General features: G+C 33.0%; 1 protein-coding gene across 3 annotated transcripts in view; it reads right to left on the minus strand.

The window, feature by feature from the left end:
- Positions 1-12,742, minus strand: part of NAALAD2 (N-acetylated alpha-linked acidic dipeptidase 2) — a 62,170-nt gene that overhangs the window by 33,321 nt on the left and 16,107 nt on the right. For all 3 annotated transcript variants that reach the window (XM_058545423.1, XM_058545424.1, XM_058545422.1), the window contains 7 exons: positions 9,265-9,358; positions 7,820-7,918; positions 4,133-4,218; positions 3,737-3,856; positions 3,550-3,632; positions 1,041-1,104; positions 196-263 (listed from right to left, as the gene is read on the minus strand). In XM_058545423.1, the coding sequence (XP_058401406.1) occupies positions 196-263; positions 1,041-1,104; positions 3,550-3,632; positions 3,737-3,856; positions 4,133-4,218; positions 7,820-7,918; positions 9,265-9,358 (614 nt within the window). The remainder of the gene's footprint in view (positions 1-195; positions 264-1,040; positions 1,105-3,549; positions 3,633-3,736; positions 3,857-4,132; positions 4,219-7,819; positions 7,919-9,264; positions 9,359-12,742) is intronic.

Here is a 12,742-nt window from a genome sequence, read left to right on the forward strand (position 1 = left end):
ATTAGAACTGAGAGACTAGAAATACTATCTTCATACTTACTCATACATAAGTAGTATATTAAAGATTTTGTTCTGACTTTATACAAATCAGCTATGCCTGTCACTAGTTTAAAAAGAAGTACCACTAATCAAGAAAACAAGTGTTATTCACTTATCCATTCATCAGAAAACATTAAGACAGATCTACTTACATACCTCTTTTGTCAGTTGATACACCAATTGGTAAAGAAGGGGTGTACAGTCAACTCTGAGAGTATAATTGCCTGAAAAATAAATAAAACAGTATTTTAATACTTCCAAATGAAATTCCAATCTATGTTTAATTCTAACTTTATTTTCTAATTATAAACAAGATATAAGAGACTTCAAATCAAAGGCATCATTCCCAGAGAATTGAAAGAGGGTGGAAATAGTTCTTCAGAGGGGGAGAAAGAGAGACTGCGGTACACACTTCAGACAGAAGAAGGTATGGGGGACTTTGGTGGCTAAGGCAGCAGCTCCCACAGTAATTGTAAGGGTCATTCTTAAGGCATTATCTCCTGGGGGGGACTTTGGCAAGGAAGTGGTAAGGCTACAACATTCATTTCTTATTCATTCAATTCAACAGTATATATCAAGACATATGCTCTTACATTTATCTAGAAATAATCATAATATAATGAAAGTCTAGAGACACAAATGTCACATGTCAGGTTCAAAAGAAGTCTGTAGTTTGTGCTTACTTCAAATTTGTTCCAATACATACAGGAAGTATTTCTGTATGAAAAATTCTAAAATATTTCAGCCAAATTCTTTTAATATCTCCACAGGAAGAATGTGGTTAATACTAGAGTTTTAAGTAGTAATCCAAGGTAAATATACTAAAAGAACTGAAATCAACAGCTTAGTTATGAATCATATTGATTTTCTCTGTGGTAAAATGGAAAATGAAGGTATTATTGAGGTATCTGATAGGAAGAGGATAATCTTAGTTTATAAGTTGGAATTTACAGACTTTAAAAATGGTATACTGTTTAATAACAATCTGAAATAAAATTTACCTTCTATAGATGAATCTGAGTTGATATAAGCAATGCTTCTCTCCTGAAGTGTTTTTGCATTCTCCTATAGTTGAAGCAAAGTTTTTATTTAATTCACAGTATTTACAATTGTGGAAATGCAAACAAAATAAGCAAATTAATTTATGATAAAGGTGGTCTTCAAATAATTTTATGAATCAAACACCTATGCCTTTCACTATAACTTTTGAGAAAATGCTGATAACTGGTTGGTTGACAACAACATTCATGCAATTAAAACAATATTATGATGTTGTAGCTACTGTTTATAGCAAAGGCAGGGAGCCCCAGAGCAAAAGTATTCAAAGTGTGGTTCCTTGATTCCCTGCACCAGAATATGAAGGATTGAGGCTCTCAGATTCTGGGCCCCACCCTATATCTACTGAATAAGAATTGCTGAAAGTAAGGCCTGGTAGTCTGTATTTTCTCAAAGCTATCCCTGGAAATCCTTACATACATTAAAGTTTGAGATCCACTGGGATTGGATACCCAAATAATTTTATCATTTGAAAAGTGAGAAATAGAAAATTTCCATTTACCTATATATTTTTTTAAATAGAAGATATGATGAAGAAAAAGAACAGGAGGATAGAGACAAAACTAGAGGGAGAGAAGGAAGGACATTAGGACAAAGATAAGATTCTCTGTCTCTCACACACACACACACACACACACCCCCCCCCCCAAGAAAAAACAGAGAAAGACTAATGTCATCACACACAGCTGGGAATATGCTGAGAGAGCGCTTTACTTCTCTCCCTCTCTCTAGCTTGCTACCTTATAAGAACATGTTGTAATAAAAACATTTAAAGCTGTGCGTGGTTATGACACAAATGAGGACTGTTGCCTGTCTGCACTTGCCTACACAGGCCAGATGATAGTTGCCTCTGCTATAGATGAATATAGTTTCCATTATAAGAGATTTACAGTAGAAATAAAGAAGATTCCTTAACTATATTTAAAGAAGGTAAGTTTGCTACTTAATATGATCAAGAACCTAGTAGAAAACTGGAAACAATGTTGAAATTCTTTTTTAACCCAGATGTATTTAAATTAATGCAAAGCATATTCATTATTTTATATGTTAGATTTCTTTGATCTTTATTTTAAGCTGCTGAAATTATAGAAAGAGACATGTATTCATATATCCATGTGTCCATAAGAAGTTACATATTTCTTGAAGTAAATGACTTTAATGAAATTTGGTTCATTTAAATTAACAGTCTACTTCCAAAATGCATTTTCATCACACCAGTGTAATAATAAAATTTTGCAATGTAAATGGAATCAAAGAATAAGTGATATTAGACAAGTAACTGTGTGTGGGATTTTGCCCCATATTTATTTGATTCATATTATTATTCTACAGTAAAGAGGAAACAAGTCATGAGGAAAGCATTTTTTTTCTTTTTGTGTGAGGAAGACTGGCCCTGGGCTAACATCCGTGCCCATCTTCCTCCGCTTTATATGGGAGGCCGCCACAGCATGGCTTGCCAAGCGGTGGGTCAGTGCACGCCCGGGATCCAAACCGGCGAACCCCGGGCCGCCACAGCGGAGCGCACGCACTTAACCGCTTGCGCCACTGGGCCGGCCCTGAGGAAAGCATTTTAAAAACTAGACACAATGGCAAGAAATGTGTGACATGCTTTAAAACTTCTATCAAATCTGGACTTATAAAAGATAAATAGAGGATAGTCGAGGGAAAGTAAGTGCTATATAGTGCACCTGCCTTTATAAAAACGTATGAGCTTACCTGTACATTTAAGAACTTAGAGTTACTCGACAGAGAGGCTAAGGGAAGAAGATGAAAGAAAGGGGCCTAGGAGAGACACTTAAAGATAAAGCATTAAGAGCCAGTGACAAATGAAAATTGATCATATCTGAAGAATAAATAAATCTCTGAAATTGTAAAGTACAGCAATTTACTAAAGTAATTCAATTTACAAAATTATCATCTTATACTCAACAATCAGCTACTTATCTTTTGTGAATGGTAAAATATACCTAGGGTTGCAATTTTAAATGGAATCTGTAAATATGAAATTATAATCAGAGTATAGTAACCTTAACAGAACATCTGATGTTTTCTTAGATAGAAGAACTCCAAGGAAACTTGAAAAAAACTTGAAAATTAACTCCAAGGATCTGTATCAGTTTTCAGACAAGTTAATTCACTTGTCAGAAACAGCTGGCTAGTTTTGACTATTTTCTGAGCTTACAGATTTTACTTATTTTTCACAAAACAAATACAAATAGAAACTAAAATATTTTGACAATAATGAGTAACTGTTTTTAGTCCAGTAATTAAGAGGTTATTCTGTTTTGCCAAACTGATACGAAAGTAAAAACAAACTCTATTTCTTAAATTCTCTTGAGTGTTTCTCCAAGTTAAAACCATATTAGATAATGGAATCTATTTGTGATCATCCTAAGGTACATATATTTGTTCCCTGTTGACCAAGAAAATAAGAACCTTCTCTGTTTAATTTACCTCGGCCCATTCTGTGGAACCCAGAAGTCCAAATTCTTCTGCATCCCAGCTGGCAAAAATGATAGTTCTTCTAGGTCTCCAGCCTGTAATGATTGTTAACACACATAGTTAGATACACCTGCTTACAAATAAAGGAAAATTAAATGAGTCACTTTTTGTCATCACCTACCAAAGAAACATTATTTACCTCTACTTATCAGTTTTCCAAAGCTCTGGACAATTTCTTGCAAAACAGCAGTCCCACTGGTTGGGTCAATAGCTCCAAACACCCAGGAGTCCCGATGACCTCCCAGAATAACATACCTGTCTGGAAAAGAATGTGCTCAAAAGAACTACAACTCTGAATGCATTATAAATAGTTGTAATTTATGTCTTTAAATTAAACTTCCGCTTACTTGAGTTTCCTCCATAGGAAAAAATCAACACTATAAAAAAGTAGAGTTTTCTTTTAGAGTTGTATAATTTTTTTTCAAATTTTGTTTCACATCGGCCAGAAGAAAAATCATCTGTGGACTAAAATTTGTCTTCTCTTACTCTTTTAATCTTTGTAAAAACAAATGTTTAACAAAATTCACTGACTCACCAGGTTCCACAGATCCTCTGATAGTTCCGATTACATTGTAAATCCTTGTAATTTTATTGGTGTTATGAACATGCATTCTAACCTTCCTAGAATTTCAAAGGGAATAAATTACTTCACATAAAGCATTATGTCTAATAGCTTTCTTCCAACATTTTATTATGAAAAATCTCAAAAGTACAGAAAACTGTATAATACGACAGGGAATTTCCATATATCAACTGCTTAAATTCAATAATTGTTAATATCATTGAACCACTTGCAAGTAATTTGCAGACATCATGAAATTTTACTCCTAAATACTTAAGCACGCACCTTAAAGTCAAATTTAAAAAACTGAAGGTCAATATTTTATATTCCTCCTCCCTCATAGCTATATCATTGATATTTATTTAAAATTCAAAATGTTCTACTATTCAACATGTCTTGGGTATTCATTCCAAAATTGTTAAACACACCCTACTTAATTACAAAAATAAAGAAAGCCCATAATGTATTAAAGGACAAATAAGCCTATTTTTTAATGTGTCTTTGTGTTTACATTAATTACTGCTAATCAATAACTTTCTTCGAGATTATTGAAGTAGTATATTAGTCCATTGTTAAACAGCTGCTGAGTGCTGTCTATAAGAAACATGATAAACTCTATGTTTAAATGGGAATTTGGGAGGTGCCTGCTAAAATGTACAAAACAACTATATAACAAAACGTTTCCAGGCCATCACTGTTGATTCTGATTCATGCCGGCCTTTTAAATATTCATTCATGAATTACTACTAACCAAGTTAGAATTCACAGGAAAATACGATTAAGCTCAGACCAATAGAAAAAAAAATGCCATTCACATTTTATGAATCCAAAATGACATGGGAAAATGTTGAGAATCTTTTTCACAAGGGAACAGTATAAGTCTTTATGTGCATTGGGGGCAGGAATCCCAACAGTTTCTAATTTGTGGTTCATTTTTGAATAGAAGAACTAACAAGCTGTCAAAACCTGTGGTATATTGTTAAATGGAGATTCTGGTTTTCCCCTTCACAAGTATACTGTGCTCCTGAATGCATATTTAACTCATGTTCAATATTCAACTAAAAGTGCCTTTGCAGGAAAACTAATCAGTAAGTGTTTTTCTCACTTTAAGATATTGAGGATTTATTTTTCCTCCTGAGAGATAAAAATTAATAACAAAAAAGCAGAAATATTGTTTAGCATGTGTTTCTGAAAATAAGAGCCTAATATTTATTAGTAAGAAACCCAAATTCATTGATATTATGTCATTAAATGAAGAAAATTAAGAATAATTTAACCATAAGGAATGAGAAAAAAAATCTGTTTTAATCTAAACATGAAAATAAATGTAGGTTATCTGCTCAGATTCTCAAAGAAGCTCATTCACATCTTTAATCCTACATCTTTCTAGTTTTTAGTATCTTTGACTCCAGAAGTGCCTACAAGATCTATTTGTTTGTCCTCTTATCACTTCGAACTCATCATGTTCCAGATAAACAGCACTCTGGAACGTAGGCTCCACAGGGCAGGGATTTTTGCCTGTTTTGTTCACTCCTGAATCCCTAGTACCCAGAATGGTGCCTGGGGTATAGTAAATGTTCCATAAATATTTGTGAATGAATGAATATACCCCTGGAAGGAAGAACTGAGGAAGACCTTAGCTCATCTATCAGAGTTACTGCTGCCTCTCCTTGTCTTTGACCTGACTATTTTACAACTCTGTGGAGACGGAAATTCACCTGTGATAGTAACACACATAATTCACGTCTGCTGAAACTCACAATGTGTCTTGTGAACATGCAAATGACTTCCCTCCCCTCATGTGGACGAATCAGTTTTTCTGCTATAAAGTGCACCCATTTCAGCATTCCTGATAAGCTGATTTTTTGTATCATCTTTGAATTCTCCTTTGAACCAGTTTTAACTCCTTTCTGGTTCCCTTATTAATTAATGAATTAAATAAAATTGTTGACACATTCGTTTTATATTTGTTCGAGAATTATGGTTTTACTTTAAAAAAAAGTCATCCTTTATCATTCATCTTGCAGAATCAAGTATGGTCAGCTTAAACCCACACGTCTTCTTTTGGCTCTCAGAAGTAAATCCCAAGCAGCAATAGAATTTTAACTTTGCTGACTCTATCTCTAATTTTATTTTTTTCTACTGATTTTGTGTTTTGTTTATGTTTCTAGTTGACTTGTGGCAGATAAGCTATTCCCCATGGATGACAGAAATGGTTAGGAATTTGGATTCATATCTTGTCATGTGGCAATCTCTAAATGGATTAACAGATTATGAAGATCTCTTTTGAGTGAGAAATGACAGAAAATTTGGTTTTCAGCAATTTTTAAAATTTGTGAATTTGTTCATTTTGAGCTCAAATTAATTAACGGTTTGTGCCCATGGCAAAGAAGAACAGCTTTTCGATATCTTGATCAGGGAATTTTTATGTTTCTGAGTTTACTCTTGAGCTGTGACTGAAATTGTAGACGTGAAGCTGTATGTTTTCCGTTTTCTCTGTGTCCATACGTTTCTGTTTGTAAATCAGAAAGGCCTTTATCTTTCATTTGTGTGTTATGTTTTCCTACTTCTGCAGGGTAATAAATTAGATGATAAATTCTCTTATAGTAAAGGAACTCTGTTCTAATTGAGTTAGAGAGATAAATAAGCACTATATTAAAAAAAATTTCTAAAATTCATATAAAATAAGAAAATTGAACTCCTAATACTTTAAAAGTTCTGAAATAAAAAAAATTCTTACACAAACTAAAAAGCACTCTAAGAATCCAAGTTTACATTGTTAAGGTAAATTATTTACTAATTTTTTAGTAATAATACTAATTATTTACTAATAATTTACCTTATTATAAGTAATAAGTTAAATAAGTAATAAATAAGTAAATTATAAATAATTTACCTTATTATTATAAGACTGATTTAATAATTTTGGTTTAATAAAAACAGCCGTATCCTCTCTCATTTATCAGTGTTAAATTTCCCTTAGCCTTTACATTTCAGGCAAATCAAACTACTTAAAGTTCTGATCCTGCCATACTGTTTGACAGCTCCGTACAGCTGATCTCTTTAGCTGGTATTTCCTGGCTGCCTTGATCCAATGGAAAACTTACTCTTTCGGTAAAATTAAGCTCAATGAACACATATTCTGTGACCATTCCTCCTCCACAGCAGTGCTATAATGTGTTAATAACAATAATGATTAAAATGATAAGTGTACTGACTTACAATAGTTATGTCCTTATCCATTTTAACTCATTTAACCCACCCACATAGTAAGTGATCAATAAAAGTTGGCTCCTTTCTCTCTTCTCTTTGACTCCTTCCCTTAAGTTAACCTAGTGTTTCACATGCATAGCATTTTGAAAGTTATCTGAAAAACTGTTCTAAAACTTTAGGAGAAAAGGAAAGTTAAAATGTTAAACCTATAACTCAAAAATGGTAATTTTTGAGACTTAATGAAACAAATGTTGTGATGTCTCTATTGGAAGAAGAATTCGATACATCATTCTATAAGTACTTCTTCAGTGATATAAAATTATTGATTGTTCACTATGAAAAATGAGAAAAAGAAGATGCAAAATATACCTAGCAAACCTATTATCTTGACATTTTTCCATGAAACGCATAAAACTTTTCCAGGCTATCAAAGTAATGTAAAATTACCTGAAAGAATCATGCCCTGTAAAGCCAGGCCCGATATTGTAAGCCACATTAAGACTTCCCTTCCAGCTCTCATCTGGTGGAGCAGTTCCTCCCATATGGCTGTCAAGAGAAAATGAAAGCGACAGAAAAAGGCTGAGCATCACAATTTCTTAGAAGAAATCATGAAGTCAGGTGATAAGCTATTTCATTCACATATTTAACAAATATTTGTTGAGCATTTACTAAGTTCCAGGTACTGTCAAAATTCCCTTCCCTTGTGGAGCTTACATTTTAGTGAAAGAACCATAACTGAGATAAATAAGTAAAATATTTAATGTTACTGATAAGAGCTAAAGAGAAAACAACCAAAATAGTGAGGGGAGATGGGAAGCATCAGCCTCCTTACTTTTGACTTTAATTATTTATGTAGGGAAGCATTAGGTCCAAGAAATCCTGAAAACAGGAAATTCATGACTTAAGGGGAAGAAATTTCTGAAGAAGCTGCTGACTACACAGTAGGCACTCATAAAGCAATTATTAAATTTTATTGTTACAGACATTTAAAAAAATAGAAGTTTGGAGATTTGTAAAGAAACATCAGTTACAGAATGCAATAATGACAAGCATTAATTGAATGTTTACTATATTCTAGATACCTTATATACTTACATAGATCTCATTACTTCTCATAATAATCCTATCAGGGAGAAACTGTCCTCATTTTATAGATAAAGAAACTGAATCACAGAAAGATTAAGTAACTGGTCCAAGTCACACATCTAGTAAGTGGTGGGCGTTATCATATTTCTAAAATGCAGGTCAAGTACAAATATCAAATGAATATTTAAAAAAATCCAACTACAGTCATGTACCACATAACATTTCAGTCAACAATGGACCGCATATACAACGGTGGTCCCATAAGATTAGTACCAGACGGCCTAGATGTGTAGTAGGCTATACCATCTAGGTATGTGTAAGTACACTCTGTGATGTTCACACAACAATGAAATTGCCTAATGAAACCTTGCTCAGCACGTATCCCCATCATTAAGCGACTCATTACTGTATTTGAAAAACCTGAAATCAGTTTTTTATCTTTGGACATAGTTTTGCATCTGAGACTTTCATTTGTAGCAAACGGAGTAATGTTTTCTTACTATTTCTTAGTCACTAAACTGACTGTTTTTCTCTTATGGAATAAAAAGAAGTTGTGCTCTGTTATTCCTACTTCGGGAGCTCTTTTCATAAAAGACTTTTTTTTTAACTCTCATTTTCCTATTTTGTTTCTTTTTTATTTTTTAGTTGTTTTTTATTGAGGTATAATTGACATGTAACATTATATTAGTTTCAGGTATACAACAAGACTTTACTTTTAACATAATTAGGTTACAATGGTTTTAGATAAGAAAATGGACACATTAGTGCAAAGTATCTTAATTTCATATCCAACTAGAAAACTATACCGTAATAATATTTCTGCATCATTATATCCAATGGGATGTACAGGGATTTTGGGCATTCCCACTCCTTCTTCAACATCAAGTCTAAAGGTGTACTCTGCAAAAATCAATTGCATAAAATGAAAACAATTGAAGAATCTGAGAAAGGGGTTTAAAGGAATTTCTTTACTATTGCAGAGTTGCTGTACATTTGAAATTATATCAAATTTTAAAGTTCCCCAAAAGGCAATGATTGTCTTACCTAATATAGTCTATTTAATTCAACAGTAAGAAATTAAATCATTTACATTTTAATGTAAAATCAATTATAGTGGTTACAGATTTCCAAATTGGTTTTGACATTTCACATAATTCTCTTGAATTTTACAAGAATATTTTATTTCCTCAAGGATATCTTGAATCTTTCTTAGAGAAGCTTCAATTAACCAATTGCATGAAAAATTTGTCCCAGATTCTGAAACTGGAAATAACTAGAAAAAAATTACCGGGAATTTATGAGATCTTGGGAATAAATGATATAGATCTCATTCAAACAGTAACATGATATTCTTTTGAAAAGATTAAAAAGTATTGTCAGGCTTATAACCTTATTGAGACTTTGGCTTGGAGCCAAAATAGTTTTATTGCCCTGAAACACCCATCTTAGAAAAAAGGAATGTTTCAAATAAATGTCGTCAGATTCCACTTTAAGAAACAAGAAAAAGAAGAGAAAATGAGGCAAAAATAAGCAGGAGAAAGGATATAATAAATATCAGAGCAGAAATCTAAGAAATAGAAACAGAAAAATGATAGAGATCATCAATGAAATCCAAAGCTGGTTCTTTAAGAAGATCAACAAGACTGATAAATCTCTAGCAAGATAGATCAGGAAAAAAAAAGAAAAAAAAAAAAAAGACACAAATTGCCAATGTCAAGAATAAAGAAGGGAACATACTGTAGTACCTGCAGACCAAAAACAGGAAAAAGAATATTAGAATATTATGAACAACTCTATGCCCATACATTCGACAACTTAGATGCAATGGCCAAAATCCTTGAAAGACACAAACTACCAAAGCTCACTCAAGAATAACTAGATAACGTAAACATCCATGTATTTATCAAAGAAATTGAATTTGTAGTTGAAAACATTCCTACAAACAAAACTTCAGGCCCAGATGGATTTTCTGGGGAATTCTACCAAACATTTATAGACAAAAATCAAACCCATTCCATGTAAACTCTTGCAGAAAAATGAAGATGATGAAATAGTTCCCAACTCATTCCTTGAGGCCAATATTACTCTAATATCAAAATGAGACAGAGATAGTACAAGAAAATGTCTATAGGCCAGTATTGCTTATGACTATAGACAAAAATATTCTTAACAAATTTTAGCACAGATCCAACAACACACCAACAATATATAAAAGGATAATACATTGTGACCCAGTGGAGTTTATCCCAGGATGGCAGGGTTGGTTTAACATTAAAAAATCAATCAGTATAATTTAACAAAAGTAAATAATAACAACATATGATCATCTCAATAGATGCAGTAAAAGCATTTGGCAAAATCCAATATACGTTCCTAGATAAATGTGCTAAGATAAAAACTCTTAGCATATTAGGATAGAAGTGAACTTCCTCAATCTGGCAAAAATAATTAAAAAAAAAAAATCCTATAGCTAATAGGCAGGATGTTTTTCTCCTTGGGACCAGAATGAGGCAAGGATATCCGCTCTAACAACTTTTCTCAAAAATGTACTACAGGTACTAACCAGTACAATAAGGCAAGAAAAAGAAATAAAAGTCATCCAGATTGGAAACAAAGAACTAAAATTCCCTTTATCTGCAGATGACATGATCATCTATGTAAAAACTCTGATGGAATCTACAAAAACCTAGTAGAACTATTTAGTGAATTTAAAAAGTTTGCAGGATACAAGATCAATGTATTTCTTCTAGAAATACAATAGTATTTCTATTTACTAGCAATGAACAATTGGAAATTGAAATTTAAAAGGTAATTTAAAATAGCACAAAACTATGAAATGCTTATGGATAAATGTGAAAAAAAGATGTGTATGATCTCTACAGTGGAACTACAAACATGCTGAGAGAAATTAAAGAATACCTAAATAAATGGAGAATTGTACTATGTTCATGGATCAGAAGATTCAATATTTTTTAAGATGTCAGTTCTCCCCAAACTGATCTATAGATTTAATTCAATCTCAATCAAACTCCCAGAAGGCTTTTTGGTGGAAATTGATAAGCTGGTTCTAAAACTCACATAGAAAGGACCTAGAATAGCCACCAAAATTTTGAAAAAGAATTGTAACTTGGAAGACTTACATATCTATTAGAATGTAAAGTTAAAAAGATTGACCATACTAAGTGTTGGCAAGGATGTAGCTAGTGGAACAGTCATACACTGCTGCTAGAATGTAAAGTGGTACAACCACTTTGGAAAACAATTTGAAAATTTCTTAAAAAGTTAAAACAGGGGCCAGCCCGGTGGCGCAAGCAGTTAAGTGTGCGCGCTCTACTGCAGTGGGCTGGGGTTTGCCAGTTCAGATCCCGGCGCACACTGATGCACTGCTTGGCAGGCCATGCTGTGGCGGCGTCCCATATAAAGTGGAGGAAGATGGGCATGGATGTTAGCCCAGGGCCAGTCTTCCTCAGCAAAAAAAGGGGAGAATTGGCAGATGTTAGCACAGAGCTGATCTTCCTCACCAAAAAAAAAAAGAGTTAAAACATACATCATATTATCCAGTCATTCCATTTCTATGTATTTACCCAAGAGAAATAAAAGCACACATACATACAAAGACTTGTGTATAACTATTCATAGTAGCTTTATGTGTAATAGCCCCCAAACTGAAAACAATTCAAATGTCCATCAACAAGTAAATTAATAAACAAACTAGTATATCCATCAGTGGACTACTACTCCACAAATAAGGAGTGAGTTATTGACACAGACGTCAACATGAATGGATCTCAAAATAAGTATGCTGATGGAAAGCAGGTGAGTGGTTGCCTAGGGATTGGCAGGGAAGGGGCAGGAAGGGTTGGGAGGAAAGAGTTACAAAGGGATGAGAGGAAACTTTTTAGGGTAATGGATATGTTCATTATCTTGATTGTAGAAATGGTTACATAAATGTCAAAACTTTTCACATTTTACATATTAACTAACACAAAAAAATCATTGGTATTTTTAAAAATACAAATGTATATGAGCTAGAGAAGGATAAAATCACTAGGCAATTCAAAAAACCCAAGTTCTATTTTGGTAAGAGCAATATTACTTTGGGTATAGGGACCTGTGTTTCTGAACCTGTACTCTACTAAAGGTAGAGAGAGAATTCAACTGACTCCTCCCTCTCCACATCCACACCTCGCAAAAATTTAAAACTAAAATAATACAAGGGAAATGTTTTTGAATTCCTAGCAATAGTAATCCAAAATACTATAACTGCACACAATTTTAGTTTTA

Source organism: Diceros bicornis, chromosome 7 (genome assembly GCF_020826845.1).
Source record: "Diceros bicornis minor isolate mBicDic1 chromosome 7, mDicBic1.mat.cur, whole genome shotgun sequence".
NCBI classification, from domain to species: Eukaryota; Metazoa; Chordata; class Mammalia; order Perissodactyla; family Rhinocerotidae; genus Diceros; species Diceros bicornis.